The sequence below is a fragment of the Mercenaria mercenaria genome, chromosome 7 (genome assembly GCF_021730395.1).
Source record: "Mercenaria mercenaria strain notata chromosome 7, MADL_Memer_1, whole genome shotgun sequence".
Taxonomy (NCBI): domain Eukaryota; kingdom Metazoa; phylum Mollusca; class Bivalvia; order Venerida; family Veneridae; genus Mercenaria; species Mercenaria mercenaria.
The window spans coordinates 35051809-35071770 of NC_069367.1; the positions used below are offsets into that span (position 1 = coordinate 35051809).

At 33.5% G+C, this 19962-nt stretch overlaps 1 protein-coding gene across 1 annotated transcript in view; it reads right to left on the reverse strand.

Annotated features, from left to right (window-relative positions):
* Nucleotides 1–10682, reverse strand: part of LOC123555941 (uncharacterized) — a 30987-nt gene extending 20305 nt beyond the window's left edge. Inside the window, exons 1-4 of the mRNA XM_053547104.1 lie at nt 10409–10682; nt 8699–8920; nt 7361–7940; nt 1147–1262 (exon numbers count right to left, since the gene is read on the reverse strand). Of these exons, the coding sequence (XP_053403079.1) occupies nt 1147–1262; nt 7361–7940; nt 8699–8920; nt 10409–10570 (1080 nt within the window). The 5' untranslated portion in view covers nt 10571–10682. The remainder of the gene's footprint in view (nt 1–1146; nt 1263–7360; nt 7941–8698; nt 8921–10408) is intronic.
* Between the last annotated feature and the right edge of the window lie 9280 nt (nt 10683–19962).

Here is a 19962-nt window from a genome sequence, read left to right on the forward strand (position 1 = left end):
CTAAATCATAATATTATAAATACGGATAGTGCAATTGCAATAAAAATTGACGAAATAACTATAGAACAAAATATCTCGCCCTTGCCCATCAGCTTGATGTAATACAACAATAAATCTCGCCCATTGGAGGATTCCCTTGCCCTCGACATTGCGTTATACAACTAAATATTTGCTAAATCATAATCTATAAATATTGGTAGTGCAGTTGCGATAAAAATTGACAAATAACTATAAAACCATAAATCTCGCCCTTGTCCATCGGCTTGCGTAATACAACGATAAATCTCGCCCATTGGAGGATTCCCTTGCCCTCGACTTTGCGTCATACAGCTATATATTTGCTAAATCCTTATCTTATTAATATTGATAGTGGAATTGCGATAAAAGTTGACAAATAACTATAGAACCATATATCTCGTCCTTGTCCATCGGATTGATGTTAAACAACAATAAATTTCGCCCATTGGAGATTTCCCTCGCCTTCGACTTGGCGTCATACAACTATATATTTGCTAAATCATAATCTTATTAATTTTGATAGTGGAATTGCGATAAAAGTTGACAAATAACTATAGAACCATAAATCTCGTCCTTGTCCATCGGATTGATGTAAAACAACAATAAATCTCGCCCATTGGAGATTTCCCTCGCCCTCGACTTGGCGTCATACAACTATATATTTGCTAAATCATAATCTTATAAATATGAGTAATGCAACTACGATAAAATTGACAAAAGAAGTATAGAACCATAAATCTCGCCCTTTCCCATCGGCTTGACGTAATAAAACTTTAAAACTCGGCCATTGGCGTTTGCCCTTGTCCTCGGCTTGGCATCATACAACTATATACTTGCTAAATCATAATCCTATAAATATGGATAGTGCAACTGCGATAACATTTAACAAAATAACTATATCACCATACATCTCACTCTTTCCCATCGGTTTGGCATATTACAACTATAAATCTCAACCATAAGCATACGCCGCTCTCCATTGACGTCGGGCTGCTTAGTCTAATCGCATCTTAAACTTAAATTACATAAATTGTAAATTTTAAAACAATATTCACTTTTTACATAACGTTAAGCCTCTCTCTTGACCATATGGATGAATTTGTTGTCGGTCAGCCTATGTCTCCTCACTCTCTGTTTAGACGGTGTCCGACACTTGACTCGCCGTAAATTATTTCTCATCTTCTCATCCTTGACTTTATCATACTGATGTACTGAGTTCTTGTCTACTGATTTCAGATCAAACTCTAAAAAAATGCAAACATCTAGCTAAAATGTAAATGTTGCTGTCATTCAATTTCTTGAGAATGTTCACTGAAGCTTATTTTTTTCATAGTTATTCATATCATATGAGATAAAATAGTTAAGGTATAATCTGAAACATTCAATACTAAATCTTTTCAAATCTTCAGTAAAATATGGAATAAATACATGTACATGTTTTAGGTGTGAATATCCAGTACACCTACATGTATATAAATCACACGAGGACGGTATCATTCACACGAGTAGGTAGCCGAATACCCAGTGTGAATATATTTATATAGACATTAAAACCAGACTATCAAGTACATTGTTACAGATGTAAGTAAAATGTTTCTACAACAGACCATATTACAGCAAGTCGTTGGCGTTGAAGCTGAATGTGTTGAATATATCCACCCATTTTGAATCGAAAGTCTTCAACCTTTGCCTGCAATTCTATATAAAAGTTCTACAAAGTTCTGAGTCAGTTCTTTGCATATTTTTCACCAGACTGCTACCTGTAGGTCATTGGTGATGGTGAATAGACACATTCCTTAAGCTACCGTCTCCACGCGAACATATTTTTACCACTTGAGGCCAACTAAAGAGTTGTGCATGCAGTACCATCTTATTGAACTGAATTAAATATCATTCATATGATTGCACATAAGGTACAGCTGGGGGAAGAATTCCTAAGTATCTCGAAATATATGTCAGGTATCACCGTTACACCACTTTATAGAAATAGAGAGACATATCAAGCCAGTCCTTGTTCAACCTTTATCTTTTTGTTTGTCAGGAAAAATGTCACATTCCATTATATGTTAACAGTTCTATAAATCTAATTTATTGTGCATGGCTTTCTGCTTTGACAGCACAAATTAATCAACATTAATCGATTGCACTAGTCAATATATTTTATTGATAGGCCTTAAATTGTTCATTCGAGTATATATTAGATGTTTATAAGCGTTGATATACTTTGATAAATCCTGCTCATTTGCGAAACAAAAACTAAACAATTCAGTTAGGTTTTAATAGAATGAGTATACCTTATTTTCGTCATTTACTGAAAATGTTTTTCAGACCTTCCTGTTTTGAATGTGCAGCAAAAACATGTTATGTTTTCGATTTTTTGCTGAAATATAATTTGTGGTGCTAAGATTTTAATCTAACGCGTTCATGCGCGTTATGAGGGCGATTACTGCAATCATTACGAAAATATTTGTTATAAATTAAACCTATTTATTCTATAGACAACATTAATTATTAGTTCATTTAGCTTTTCTAAAAAACATAATGAAATGTTAAAGTGAATCTTAAATGTAATTGATATCCTAACTTACTTCAGTTTTCACTTCTTTCAGATATTATTAAATGTCGCGTGCGGATTTACTCTTTGCATTTTAAATCGCTATTTTAATATTTATTACTTCCCTGATTATTTTTCTACATTTTAAAATTGTTATTTTTGTTTCATTTTTTCTTCATTATGTTTACTATGAAGGTACTGTGTTGTATTTAAAACAGTTGCATATATAATGCAACCAACTTTACAATAGTATGTCACGGTTTTTTTTTTCTGAAGCGTATCTTTAAGACATACTGAAGCAAAGTATGTATCAAAGCTGAACAATATGAAATAAATGAAATACACAGGAAACATTTTTGAGAAATATATCTGTAAAAATACGCCACATGTCCAGTTCGTACCTAAAACCTTGTTGAAGTTTCCTCTTGTATTAGATAACCTCGCTACCGACTACGCCAATGGCTTGATCCAGTAATTTAAAAATGAATTGAGTATGAGACTTTAAATTAAACAGATGTAAAATAGAAAAAGTGGAACACCACAGGTCGCTCAGCACGACATAAATAAAAATGTTGCAGGCTAAGTTTGATTAAGCTTGTTCATGTAGTGATATGCAAGCTACCGTCCATGACCTCAAGCTCCGGGGTAATACAACTCGATCTTTACACATTAAAAGACAACTGCAGATGTATTCATACGGAAATGTACATGGAAACTTCCATGATACACAGAGTTACATTTCATGAAAAGCGGTGTATGGTCTCCACATAAAATAATGGGTTCGTCTTAGACGAGAAAACAATTGGCAGAATTAAACAAATGTAGAGTTTAGAGAGAAGAGCTGAAGATATGGAGCTTGCATGTCACGGAAACTGCCACAAGGCAAGAACAATAAGCAGCCACCACATTACTTTTACGCGTAAAACCCTATTATATCATGACATATCTATATGTTATAAATTCAACCAATATCGAGTGGATTTTCCATTCTTCAGTTGTGATACATTGTGTTTCTGAAGCAACTGGGTTTGTATAGTTTGTCATTAAAAGAGTGCGTTTGTTACTTTTTTAAAGTTAATTTTGTTTATGAAAACTAAACAAAAGTATATGGATGGTTCATTTCGGAGAAAAATAATGCACTTGACGCTTCGGGTCTCCTGTATTATTTTCAAAGGGCGATTTCTTCTATACTGAAACTTGTCTAGTTGTAAAATGCATTATATCTTCTGATCAGATGATTCTTCTTTGGCACGCCTCTGATTCATTTTTTTTATAAATACTGCTATAATACAACATTAGAGCCGTATATATCGCCTTTAGTTTTCAAACACCATTGTCTCAATTATTTACACACAGTTGTCTTACTACGGAGATGCCACTGATTTTGCACTCCTCATCAACACTTCAAGAAGGATACAAACTACACGTGCATATATTTGGAACGTAAAGGACAAGTAGCATTTGCCTTGAAAGGTAAGTAATTTTCAACATAACTACATAGGTAAGACCATTCTGTGATTCTTGTTTGGTAAATTATGAGATAAATGTCTAGACTGAAACACGTACCTTTAGTATATATTAGATAATATGCAGTTGCTTGACATCTGAATGTACTCCATCACAAACAAACAAATCATAGCAGCTGCACACACATAAATTCAACCGTTATATAAGCCAGATAATCAGTCTAAGTCATATTTCATTTCAGCATGTTTAACTTTTGAAATAAATTTAAAATACATGAGCCTCCTTTCTGACTACAAACAAATTACAAATGACGCTATGATTGTTGCTTTGATAAAAAAAGAGAAGTGTATGGGGGAAATACTACATTTCTGAATTAATGTAAATTCAGCTAAGCTGACCTTTTAAAGATGATGTCCTATTGTACTTCTTTCTGCTTTGTTTCACCTTTGATATTTATTTCCTTAATTTGTATATGTAAAAAAGCTATTGCATACAGTATTGTAGGTTTTACTTCGGTGGACTGAGTTCTGGAACCTTTATCCTTTTTACCATCTTGACTAACAAAGATAATTTATTTGCAACTTTTTTTACGAATTAGTTAAAACAAACTCATTTAAGATGTACTTTTTATCATCATCATAAAATGATAATTATTCTTCAAAACAAAAGTAAAATGTAAAGACCGAAAAGTTACTCCGGAATAAAAGCTTACGCATGTTTGGCAGTTGACTTAATAGTACCTTTTCAAAAATGAAGACTTTCAGACAATTTTCAAAATGAAATATTTATATGCATGTGGGAAATATATACTCGAACTTTTTTCATATAAACCATACTGAATTTCTTACTTTTCCGTTTGAAATTCAGGTACCGTTTTGAGCGTTCCTAAAAGCAATTAAAGGCTGGAATTATGCACAAATATCCATGTTTTCCGTTAATATAGCCTCCAGTTTATACTTTAAGATAAAATTGTATTGATATGCGTTAATATTTCGTCTTTTATGTCTAAGGACTAAAGTTACCTTAATTATAGAATGAAACTTTGTTCCGTTACATATAAGACTAATGTCTAATGTTTCCAATGCACTTAAATATATTAAGGATGTAGTTTACATTGTCACAAAGGTAGATTCAAATTAACTGAACCGTAGTAATTTATTGCATTTCATGTAATTTAATGTTTTAGCTGCTACAATTTGAATTTCGTTTATCTTGTCGCTTAAAGTGCAATTTTATCCAGGTTTAACGGACTTGACCCTCAAAAGGTATTTTGTACTGACAGAAGAAGGAAAATACGGATATTTAACACTTTCGGTTTCACTGTTATCCGTAGGTGTCTTCGTAGTTGATGATTTTATTCGTTTGCGCGTTAGCTTTATCAGCTTCATATGTATATGTCACGGGGCTCGTGTTTCCATGGTACCGCATTTTTCTCTCATTTTTGGGCAAATATGTATGATAACGGGTTTTTCGACGGCTTTAGTGTCATTCTCTTTATGACTAAAATGGAAAATAAGATTATGGTAATTTTATTAGCAGAATATCAAAAGCATTACATGGTACCCTATTTATCTTAACGTTTAAAGTAAACATGGTAACAGAGATGTTTAAAGTATTATATCTTGTTTTACTTGTTTTGTACTTTGTTAGAAAAATTTTAGAAAATACTTTTCTCGTTTAATATAGCTTCAAAACATTATTTTTGAAATAAGCAATATATTCCTTTTATTTGCATTATTTAAACAAATATGAAAGCTTAAAACTTACTTAAAACTTAAATTTACAGCATACTCCTCATCTGACTTTTTTTTATGGAAAACTCATTGTGCTTGCAATAATTAATGTATTCTTATGGATAGTGTTGAAAAACATGCAAAAAGCTGAAACTGTGTTCCTTAATTAGACTCGCGCCAAAGTCTTTGAATTTTACATTTAGATATATAGATCAGGGGTTCGTTTCTGTGGTAACATTAATTTAAATCAATATATCACTATTTTCTACTGGAATATGAACAATTTTAGAACAAAGATTTAGCATATAAGTACCAAATTAATAATGGAAACGGAAAAATAGGTGTTAGAAATCAAACCACCCAAGTTTATTCGGAAATGGCCGTAATAAGTAACCTTGCACCCTTATTCCAAATAACATCAGTTACCATAATCCATTTTCTTACATTTCGCATGACATTTCAATATAAGTACAGAAAAGCCTCAAAATATCGATCATTATTCAAAGCGAAAGACTCGTAAAAATATGTCTACAATTAATGAGTGTTTAAAAATAGCTCAAATAAAACACTACTTTCAAGATAAAAGCTATTAATTTTGCGCGGTAACTGACACGTAATGTCATAACGCATATAGAACAAGGGTGTCAGACTGTCACAAAATACGCCCGTCTTAATATTTAGTTACGCATCATAAATGTTGTATATCTTGTTAACAACACAAAAGTAAGAACGAATCAAGATACTTATGAGGTTCAAAGTGGGATGAAATTGACAATCGGATCAAAACTGTTTGAATGGACAAGGCTAATTTCGCAGATTTCGAGTAATTCAAGGGCCATAATCCAAGAATACCTGGGCTGATTTTGGTGGTTATCGAACTTGGCCGAGGTATTATGCCCACAAACATTGTAAACAAGTTTGGTGAAGATCGCATGAAAACTGTTTGACTTAGAGAGCGGACAAGACTAAATTCGCAGTTTTTCGAGTAATTCAAGGGCCATAGTCCAAGAATGCCTTGGGTGATTTGGCTGGTTATCGAACTGGGTTGAGGTATTAAGCCCACAAACATTGTCAGGAAGTTTGTTGAAGATCGGATGAAAACTGTTTGACTTAGAGAGCGGACATGCTTTTGGAGGCCGACCACCCGCCCGCCACGGGTGTTCACATAATACGCCCCACTCTTTCAGAGACGGGCGTATAAAAAGAAGCACTTAAACTTCTTTCACATTCAACCCTCTACATATATAATTGACTCTCACACAAGCCGTCTTTAGATGCCGTGCGGCGGTCGCAAAACTTCCCCCTGTATTGGTCTTTTTGGTCTATATAATTCATTCAGTATTGAAATTTGACAAGAACTTCGATTCATCGTGATCATGGTGATATAAGATTTCGTTTCATTTTACTCGTTTTGTTTATTTACATGCGCATATGTTTTATTCATAATATTAATCAAGGCATTTTGATGTTGCCAATTTTGTCGACAATATTCGTATTTAAAATTCGTGTTGAAACTCCTAACCCTAATAAACCAGGTAACATGTCATTTAGTTTTAACTTTCAGTCGCCTATATGTCCATACCTTATGGCATACGTTTCTCATAAGCTTCGAGCTTATTATAACTGCTAAAGCGCGGTCCCTCAACAATTCTGTTAATTCCAAACTGACTGAGTGTTTTGTCAATTATTGAACTGTCACAGCCGTTAGATGTAAAGACTTTGAGAGTCACGTGTTCAGCTTTCGATTCTCCAAGACGCGTAAGATGAAATGCTACATGATTGCTTAAGCTGTCTAGGTTGCTTCCAAATACATCAAGTAGCAAGACAAACTCTACAAAGTCTTTCGTACTATATACAGAACTTGCTGTTAAAAGACCTTTGACTGGAGGATTTTGAACATTTTCTTGATTCTCGCATTTATTGATATAAACATTAGATGCAAATCTATTATTTCTTCCGGTTATCTCTTTAAGATTACTCCTGATGATGCGCAGTGGTACTGAGCCGACTATCATTCGTTCCTCGGGAAATAGATACCTGGAATATGGTTTGGACAAGTACGCTTCCGGAATACATTCTAAGCTTTGGACGGTTTCGCCAAATCCTTTGATCAAGCGAACTGATGTATTCATAAATTGTCTTCTTTTAAATTCAAAAACATGTGCCTCCTGAAATATATTTATAATATCATATCTGAAGTAAGTGTAAACTTGACCCGCCCATTCATATGTATATATAATACTGAGGCTAAAACTCCAGAAACGCATTATCAATGCTTTTTCAACTGCCAAATTATTTTTTAAAACTCTACAAAGGTGGTGGTTGCAAATATTTCTTAAAGTACCTTATATAGTGTTACTAAAAACTATGAAAACTCAGTTCATGCAGCTGCATAAATTAAGAATGTGCAGTAAAGCATTGTTATAAAATAACTGTTTTCGATATTGCATAAAGAAAGTTAATTATAATAGAATTAATTCAACTATTGCTCTCTACTTTGATAATCAGATATTCAAACCAATGTCAAATCTTTCATTGAGATATCAGTTGCCGCAAATATAAATTGAAAGTAATGCATTGTATTGACATAATAACAATGTAACAACCGCATTGGTACAAATTGAATTTTGACTTTAAAGTAGCTTAGAAATTTGTTATAAAACACACCGATGATGATATATTGCTTCATAATTCTCAGACTTTGTAGAGGACTTATCTTGTGGTGTTTATTTTGTCTATTATTTTGTTTCATCTTCATCAAACAGATTTTTCAACAATGACTTTGTTCACCTTTCAATAAAAAAGACATACAGTATCTTTTTTAATAAAAGGGTTTTAGCGCCTAAAACGTATCTCTTCTTTATCTTTCCCCTTGCAAACCAGTAACGTATTAATACTTGAAGGAGGATGGGGAACACATAATTACCTTTGTAGCAACAGGAAAATATGTTTGTAAATTCAACCGTGCTGGCGGTTTAAGCGCTGTAACGACAGAACGCTGGAAGATTCTCTTTCTTCTCTGCATTGCCTCTATTTCCACCAGCGTATGTCGGTATATACCTCTGCCCTGATAGTCTTGTCTTACCCGTGCTGCACGCGTTAAGATTGTATCCCCATCATCAATACGGTGACAGGCAACATAACAAATCTGAATAAATGGCAAAATGTCTGTCTCAGATAATACTCTTACTTTAAGTGAATTATACTGAATTGCCCCAAATATCAAGGTATATGGTAAAACATCATCATCATCATCATCATCATCACCAACAACAGTAACAACAACAATGATTGACATACATGCATCAACATCAGCAATAACAATTGAGATACATGTATCAACAACAACAAAAACAATAACGATTGAGAAACACGTACACGCACCAACATAAGCAATAATGTTTAAAACACATGTAACAACAACATCAAAAATGACCGAGATACATACATCAACAACAGCAACAGTGATTGAGATACATGTATCAACATCATCTGTAATGATTGAGATATACGTATCAACAACAGCAACAGTAATTGGAATACATGTATCAACAACAGCAACAACGGTTGAAACACATGTGTCAACAACAGCAGCAATCATTAAGCTGTAAGGCATGATTCAGATCTAATATAACTGATACAATCTCATTTATCCTAGGGCTTCAATTCCCTATAAAAATGACTTTTAAGATATACATGTATGCATTTTGAAAATTCAATATACAGTTAAATATATTTTCCTCTTGTACAAATATTGGATAATGGATATAATAGATGTTCGAGTCTTGAGGACGTACCTTAAAGCGTTAAATGACGTCGTCAAATTCAATAGCATAACATAAATGATAAATAGAATATTTTTGACCAATTTTGATAGTGATTTGAGTGCTCACCCATTACAATATTTTGTAAGGTTAGTACACAATGTAAAAGTAGATTGGAAGATTGGAAAAACAAGATATCAAATGATTTGCGTTATTTTGCCACAAGTTTATTGAATGTTTTAAACGTATATGACTGACATGGATTATATCTCACTGATAATTTCAAGATTTCGTCGAATGCACAAAAGTAATAATGACCTTGTTCAGAGGCCATAATACAGAAGACAAACACGATAGCATTAAGTTCAATGTTACGGAGCTAAGAACACCGAAGTATATCAACTATAAATGACGTCATTATTTTGTAATTACCGTGATTCTTTATCACGAATCAACAGCTGATGTATAAAGCTCTTTGAAATTTTCATATTCATATCAGAAATATATTTCAGCAAAGACATATATATTTATAATTATCATTGATTGAAAACATGTTACATAAGTTCATATTCGACCCATATGATATGTAAAATGTTAATCTTTTTTTTTTGGAACTACCGAATTTTTCGTTTTGACTTCGTAGTCACATTGTGCGACCTTGCAAAATGGGCATAACTTGGTTAAAAGTACCGTCTAATGAGAAATGAAATAGAATAGATCATTTTCTTGTTTTAAATTATAAGGTGAAAATGTTTTAAAATCATGAAGAGTTCCGACAAATACCATGGTATACAATAGTGAACCTATTCTAATGTAGCCGTTTCGTTAAGGTTCTGTTTTTTGAGATGATAAAATTGCAAGTTTATACTCACTATTTGGTTTCTTGCCTCACATACATACGAACAGATGTTCGGACAATTCTGGAAAAAATCGAAGCATTCATGTAAGTAATCCAGTCCATCAATGAATTCAACAAGGTTAAGAATATCATCTTTGTCATCAAATGTTGCCTCACGTACATTTAATTCCGACATATTTACACGTATGTCTATTAATGGACAGTTATATGTAAGTAGGTAAAAGCAAAATGTTACACTACAGTCTAGTTACCAAGCAATTATATAATATATAAATATTGACATAAAATCTATCGTATAAAGTATTTTACTCAAAAGGAAAATAACACCTGATATTAACGAATAAATAAAACGTTGGACAGATTTAAAAAGTTTCCTAATTATCGATTTACAATACACGTATAACGTTTATTCTTAACCCTTTTCACCGAACTAGGAGAAAATTGGTGTAAATTAAGTTTAAAGACTTGGTTTATCGACCATAATAATTTAAAGACATACTGTGACAAAACGAGGTCAAGAGTTTCAAAAACATACAAACTATCGTAACGTGTGGTGAAATTATAAATAAAAAAATGTTATCAAACATAACACAAGTGTTGATACATCGGGTATTTATTATCTAATCCAAAGAAGAACCATGCATAAGATATAAAAAATGAAAATGTAGGAACGAGGTTGCGTATGTTTTTATGGATAAGACCGAAATTTTTTAAGAGCAAGTCATTCAATTATGCTTAGGTTAACCAGCCTGTCAGTTGGTAAAATTCTTGACAGCATATTGTGTTCAGACCTTTTACAGCTGGATGCTTCATTATACTTCAATACCTCAGTATTAGACAAATGGGGCTAAATGTGGTATTTCTCTTGTTGCCTATTTAATAGCGTCCTTTATAGTGTTGATGTTATGGGCATGCTGTTTGTAAAGACATGACTGCTCCTGTCGCCATGTTGTTTAAAATTGCTATGGACACACAATTGCCGCCATTTGATCAAATATTGAAGTGCTAATATCTTTCTTATTTTAACGCAAATTTTGATTGTTTTTCACTTCCTTAAATAATATAAGAAATTCTACAGATGCAGTTAACATATGAAAAACGCACCCTTTCCCTTAAAAACTTTGGACAAAACAAAATGCGTTCTTGACGATTAAAAACGATATAGTGTTCATTGGCACTGGTTAACAAACAAACTATTTTTATAGCATTAGAATGCATCACTTGATGCCATCCGTAAGAATGCATCATAGTCATGATATGCCGTATTTTACACCGGAGAAATTCGGTTCATGATAAACACCACATATAAATATGTTATATTAATCCATATAAATACTAGATATATAACACTATTTACAACTGTTGTCTTAAAACTGTTAAAATCATGAAATGATTACAAAAATATGTGTACATTCTAACATGTATGCAGGTGTTGTCCACTGATCTGCCTTGAATAATATCTAGATGAACATATTTTCTATAGCTATTTCTAGAGATATAACAGCCGCTGTGTCATAGCACTACCGGTCCCTGTAATGAATATATTGACACTTTTCACAAAAGCGATGCATGTAGGATGTAAAACCCGAAAACTATTTCATGATATGTTTTTGTTTTCTCGCAAAAAAAAAGATGTTTTCAAATTATGACACCGATATGTATCATTTTTTACACATTTCTCGAATGTAGGCCTATCATCCTTGAATCATCCAAATTTTCAATTGTTTTTGTGATGACTTCCAACGAATATCACCTCGCTCAGATTTGTCAGTATTGTTGTTGCCTTTTCTTGTACATTTTTCTTTCAGCCAATAACACATTTTAATGATCAAACATTGATTAGCCATATCATGATGATAACAATTTCGTTGCATATTTTCTAGGATACATGTTCCGACGACGGACCATATTACAGCAAGTCGTTAAAACAAATATCAAATATTTTAATATGTAAGTCTACAGTCTTTGCCTGCAATTCTATGTAACTTTTCATAAGTTTCTGAGTTAGTTCCTTGTACTTCTCTCCTGATTGCTAACTGCAGCTAATACATGATTGAGTGTGATGGTGTATAGACACTTTCCTTCAACTACCATACCCTACAGTTATTCTCCGCTTGAAAACCACTCAAAGGTATGACATGTAGCACCATCGTATTGAAATTGATATGAGCCGTGCCATGAGAAAACCAACATAGTGGGTGTGCGACCAGTAAGGATCCAGACCAGCCTGCGCATCCGCGCAGTCTGGTCAGGATCCATGCTGTTCGCTAATGGTTTTTCTAATTGTAATAGGCTTTGAAAGCGAACAGCATGGATCCTGACCAGACTGCGCGGATGCGCAGGCTGGTCTGGATCCTTGCTGGTCGCATACCCACTATGTTGGTTTTCTCATGGCACGGCTCATATACTTATCTTATGATTACCCTTTATGTATAGTTGTGAAAATAATTTCTTAGTACATGCATTTACAAAAATATGCTAAAAAATAGAAACTTTCGTATCTTATTGATCCGAAAGCCTGATATTACAAATACACCTTTTGTTGTATTTTTGTTAAATGCATTCTGCCGCTTATGTATGTAACGTTGTTAAGCGCACTGGCGCTACTTTTCAGGTTGACGTTACGTCATTTATGTATTACCCTGATGAAGCCGCCCTTCGACAAAACGTCGGTATTTTAAAATTGTAATAGTTATTTCGTGTTTTGTGGTATTTTGCTACAGTAACTATATATTAGAAAAATATGCTAGACATCGTTATATCATATTCCACAATATTATCAAGCCAGTCTTTGACCAACTATTATTCCCTTTCGTATGTCAAAAGAAAAGTTCATACACTTTTACTTTTTAACAGTTTTATAAGATTGATTTTTGTGCATGTTTTTTTCTACTGTCAATTTTTCTTTTTAACTTTTTATTCACTGGAATATAAGTTGAAACCATTTATAACGTCATCTAAGACATCACACATGGCTTATAAATTTATCATAAACGACAATCGATCATCAGTCATTTGTGTTATTCACTATATTTTATTGACCACATTTGAATTATACATTCGAGTAATTATCAGAAGTTTATAAAGATGTATGTGTTTTGATACAACCTGCGACAAAAAAAAAAATAAAAAAAAAAAGACAACACGATTCAGTTATGTTTCATAAAAATAATTATTCGTTATTTGCATCATCAATTTAAATATTTCTAGACATTCTTTTTCTTGAATGTCGTGTGTGCAGCAACAAATATATTCTGTTATCGATTTCTTGCTGAAAAAAGATTTCAAGATTATTAAGGCGGTAATGCGATTTGTTTATAGCTTTGTTGTATGGTGGAATGCTAGTTTATGAAAAGACGAAGTCCATATTGTTGTTTTCCATTGCTCAGATGTTGGATAACACATCTATATGCGTTCATATAACTATAAATTTTCAAAGATTAAATAGTTGTTGATGTAACTCATCGTTCCCCTTGACAGTGCCCGTTTTACTTGAACCGTTTTATAGACATCACTCAGTAACCGCAAATCTACAGATGACTTGCTGATTTGCAATCAAATTGTTGTATTCACCGCATTTAATCTACCGCGTTAACACGGCGGAAATCATCACCGAAATATTAATTCTGAATTTAAACTTTGGAAAACCACAGGTTGTCCAGCACGACATAAATGAAAATGCTGCACGCTTGGCTTGGTTGAACTTGTTCTTGGGTGGTAGGGAAATGCAAGCAATATTGCCTTATAAGACCTTTAGCCCGGTTTGCCCAGAACACAATATTTATACGAGCCGTGCCATGAGAAAACCAACATAGTGGGTTTGCGACCAGCATGGATCCAGACCAGCCTGCGCATCCGCGCAGTCTGGTCAGGCTCCATGCTGTTCGCTTTTAAAGCCTATTGGAATTGGAGAAACTGTTAGCGAACAGCATGGATCCTGACCAGACTGCGCGGATGCGCAGGCTGGTCTGGATCCATGCTGGTCGCAAACCCACTATGTTGGTTTCTCATGGCACGGCTCATACATGGTACACGTGCAAAAAGTACAGAGACATCCTCAGATAATTTCATACAGTACTGTAAATGAAACTTTCAATAATATACAGTTTCGTGAAAAGTGGAGTATAATGAGTTTTTCCTAAACGGAAAAACAGTTGACATAACGAAAGAATCTGGGATTTTGAGAGAAGATCTGAGGTAATGAAGCATGCATATTACACACAGTGCCAAAAAGACAAAATTGAAAAAGCAAGCAACATGTCGCATCTTATACTCCTGAAATCCGATTATTTCAGCTATATGTGATGAGTTCAGACCTTCAAATGGTCAAGTTTGATAGATTGCGCTTTTTAAATGAATGGGTTTGTATTATTATGTCTTTAAACAGCATACGTTTTGTTGTTATATTTAAGTTACTGTTGTCAATGAAACTAATCCAAAATACATGAAATGTTAAAGTAAGAAATAAAATGCATTTGACCCTTCTGATCCCTTCATATTGCGAATAGTGTTGAAAATATGGTCTCTATTATTTACCCGCAAACATTTAATTAGCACTCTTCATAAACTTTCAAAGAATAATGCAAAAATAAAATAGAATCACGATTAAATATGTGTGTGTTTATATATAAGGAACGTCTAAGAGAAGCAGCATTTACCTTGCAATGAACGTTATTATCGACATATAAATTACATGGGTAGGACCATGTCTGTAAATTGCGTGAAAAAATATCTGGACTGAGACACATATGTTCCATGAATATTAGATGACATGCAGTCGTTCGACAAGTACTCCATCACAAATAAACAGAACGAAGCAGCTGCACAAAGTGCGTTATGATAACTAGATCATTGGAATGCACTTTTAAACTTCTAATTAATTTTGATCACAAATTGACAAACGAATATAGATGAAACAGAAGGTTGAACAGTTTCTAGTAAAAAGCTAGTCAATGCTGGCCTGCTACCCTGACGTTAGGTTTCGTGCCATCGCTTGAATAAAAAACACGAATTTTTGTATCTTTCACATTAGGTCACTTCAGATCTAATGAACGTTAAATTTTCTAACTCTTACGTCTTTTACAAAAGTTCTTATACATATTTACAAAACAATAGAAAGAAAATAAGAAATTAATTAGTTCTTTGTAAAATGGTGGCAGGTGAGATTATTTTATTTGCATGTATGTAATTAAATACATTTCAAAATGATCATGGAATTAATACCTATGAACATGTGTTTCCATCTGTCGTGGGGCCTCCGTGGCCGATTGGTTTAGGTCACTGACTTCAAATCACTTGCCCCTCATCGACCCTCACCCGGGGCGATGAATTCTTCATCTGAAGAAATCTTCCAGCTGACTTACGGAAGGACGGTGTTTCTACCCAGTTGCCCGCTGGTGAGGAAATAATGCACGAAGGGGCATATTGAATTTTCCTCCACCATCAAAGCTGGAAAGTTGCCATATGACCTATAATTGTGTCGACGTTAAACCCAACAAAATAGAGAAATAAATCCATCTGTCGTGTTTTGATATTGATGCATCTGATCGATTATAAATATAGCTTACTAGCAATTCCCTTGAACACAATTAACAAATTTAAACAGTTTTATCTATTTTACAAATCATGTATATTAATTTTCCGACTGAAAATAGATTAGGTATTTCTGTTGTTACTTCGGAATTTATTGTTTTTTATTGTTTCTCATCAAACAAGCGTTAAGACGTGTTTTTTGGGTTTAATGTGAGAAAGACACCGATTTTCATTGCACGTTATAAAAATTGCAATGGAAATATGTACATTCCATTTCTTCAAACAAACAGCGTAATCAAAATGAACTTGTTCCTTCAAATATGAGTGATAATTATGGCACTTAATAACAGGTACATATTCATTATCCAGAGCATGGGAACTAACTTTTTAGATGTACAAAAACATCAAGAACAAACAATTCTAATTGGTAATATGCTTTATTGATAATGTATATAATTCAAATTCTAGTCGGGCATCAAAAAACATTAAATAGTCGCATTGTAAACGCAGACATGTCGAAAACTCGAGGTTTATCCACTTACAGCTATTAATGTCAATATCGCAAAAATAAAGCGACTCCGTATCGGCACAGTTAAATAATTTCAAACTTGACTTTCGTCGTCTGGAAGTCTCACTTAAACTAGCCAAATTTAATTTAGGGTGATGAATTTGCAGTCATTCCATGGTGTAATTTAATGGTCAGTCTGACATTAAAACTAACGGCACAGGAAGTCAGGTTGACTGACTGCTTTAGATTTAAGTAGAACGATCCTTTTGTCATCGCGAAAGATAGAGAACGGAAACATTTGCGGTCGTAAATTGGTGGGAGCACGACACGCAATAATTACCGAAAGCAAGAAAAGAGAAGAATCATTCAGATTGTTAAATAAACGACACTTCGTGATTTAGAAATATGTCAATGTGTTCTTTCATCTCAAAGTAAGGTATTTGATTTTACATAATCTATATATGAGCCGTGTCATGGGAAAACCAACATAGTGGCTTTGCGACCAGCATGGATCCAGACCAGCCTGCACATCCGCGCAATCTGGTCAGGATCCATGCTGTTCTCTAATGGTTTCTGTAATTGCTATAGGCTTTGAAAGCGAATAGCATGGATCCTGACCAGACTGCGCGGATTTTTTGCGTAGGTTTTCTCATGGCGCGGCTCATATCTATGTATTTATATTCTCTACTTTTAGAATACGAATGTCGCTAATCAACGAAAACCTTTTTTTTTTTAGATGAAACACAAGTAAAATGAACATTTTGATAAAACAGTTAAGAAAGATGTTAAGGCGATTAGTCCTACAGATAACATCAGGACCCTACAGATAACATCAGGACTTTAAAATGTATGTCTGTGTTCAAATCATATTGTATCTGTAACGTTTTTAAAGTATGGGAATAAATGAAGATCAGGCTTTTTTATTTGTGAAGACATTTAACAACTGAGTAAAAGCGATGAGGTTTAATATGCCTTTTCAGGTTTACTGATGGGCGTCAGTTAAAATATGCTCTCGACGCACAAGTTTCGTCTTATATTTGGAAGTTTTCATCATCTACAAATGATAACCAGAATAACTTTCCATCTGTGTACTGAATATCTGTAAACATCATATTGAATCTCGTTTTATAAATATAAACCAATTTACCATCATTCAATAAATAACGAATATTTTTAGCTCTGTTTAAAGCACGTGTGTCATGAAAATGCTGCTTTTCTGCCATGCAATTTCACTTCAACAACTTATTTTTATATTAACATCATTTGTTATCATTATACCATGTGGACCTGTGTCGAACTTATAAAATCCTTTCTATATTATCGAACAACACTGCTGGCAGGTATTGGAAGACAGGTTTTTATTAAGAAACTTGTATTCCAATAGGAACTCATTGTGCGCCCCTTGTAACAGATTTGTTTTTGTATTTTTATATATCAATTTGAACGTTATGGGACATAGGAGTGAGATAAATAAAACGAGTATTATAAGTTTCCACTATTCAAGTTGGGATGAATGCCTTAAAACTTCGTATGGGGTTTGTATTTCTCGATTAATTAGATTTTCATTACTGTGCGTAGAGTGAGGATTTGTTGCACAATTTACGGGTTTTGTCACTGACCACTCAAAAGTGATGCTCTATAGTTTTTCTTATTCTTGGTTTCTGTATCGAATTTATATCTTTTTATATTGCATACAATACCGTAGTTTTTATTGTGGTAGGCTGAGTTCCGAAATCTTTGTCTTTGTTACAAGCTTGACTAACAAAGCTAGAGTTTGTTTTCAATATTCTAACGAATTATAAAAACAAACTCAATTAAGATGTACTTTTATATATTATTAGTAAAAGGTAACCTTTTTGACTTAATGACCCTGTATAATGAGCCTGAAATTATTCAAAATATATTTGTTCTCATTTTAATTCAAGTCACTGCCAAACTTAAGGTTAAGGAGTATATCAAGAAACCGTAGAAATATTTAATATAAACGAACAACATGTTTACCAACAATCTACCCGTCTAATACATGTTTTACCGTAATGTCCCGTATGACTGGATTGTTTAAATAATGGGCCCTCCGTCGCCTTCAAATCACTTGGCCCTCATCAATGTGGGTTCGATGCTCACTTGGGGCGTATAATTCTTAATGTGAGGAAGTCAGTCAGCTGGCTTATGGAGGATATGTGGTTTTACCTAGGGGCCCGCCTATGATGAAATAATGCACGAAGGGACACCTTGGGTCTTCCACAACCATCAAACGATTGAAAGACGTCATACGACCTCTAATTGTGCCGCTGCAGCGTTAAACCAAGCAAAACTAAATAAATTTAAAATATTCGTAAAAAAGTTGTTTCCCTTTAAAAACGAATGCCATTTGTAAAGACAAAGTTAAACAATAAGGAAAACTAAGTTAACCATAGTAATGAGAACATTGAGCACCGGTGCATCAGAACTAAAATATGTAACAATTCTTTGAAAATGGGTAGTTTAAAAGGCGTTGATGTGTCCGAAAGTGTGGCCCCTTTAGGCAGTTCTTTTCCGGAATTCAATGGATAAATGAGCAAATTGACAATGTTTTTGTGACGTAATATACATGTTTAATTTGCTGTACAAATTCCATATAAAAACAAAACTTTCTTTCTATGATTTGGTGTTTTTGTTTGTTTTTGTTTTGTATTAAGGGATCCAGTCGGTAAGAAAAAACAGCAAAATTGAATATCGATAACAAAGTTATGTGAAATATAAGGTGACTTATGTCCTAAGACAGAAATGAGAAAAAATAACGCATATCAATGAAATTTTGTCTGAATGTAGATTGAAGACTACATTTTCGTAAAATACAGATTATTTGGTCACCTCTAAAATGTACAATCATCTGAATGAATGAATCTATGTTCAAGAATAATTAATACTGAAGACTCCTGCCTATAAAATACATTCAGTTAAATTAAAACTATTAATCACTTTCATAACTTAGACATATCATTCTAGTATCTAACCAACAATAATGTAATTCAATGAATATTTATTTGTCAGAAAAAAAGTTCTAAAAAGAAATTGCTTGGTATGTTTTAGGTACTAAGTATAAAAGTATCAACTTCTGCTCGACCAACACGAATCTCACCTGTCCAAAAATGTGTAAACTGTCTTTATTTCTATCCATAAAAAACAAACAATTAGTTATTTTTAATTTCCTTCAAAATTCTGGATCATTAGAGATGCCTTAATCTATTTATCTTGAACATCATCACCGATTATTGTATCTCGTATTCGTGAAAAGATGCCAATAATGTCCGCAGCATCCAACTGCTCCTCTCTAACTGACAAGAAGAGAGAGAGAACGAGGAGGTGATTGAACGCAAATGTCTGCAGGAAACTCTGCAACGATATTATACATTCTAATATTACTAGCCATGCTTAAAGTATCAAAACGATATTATGTTGACGGCACATCGACGTGATATTTAGCGCCATGTATGCATCTGCGCTTTCAAATTTGATCAAATATTTTACTTAATAGCTTGTTTGAA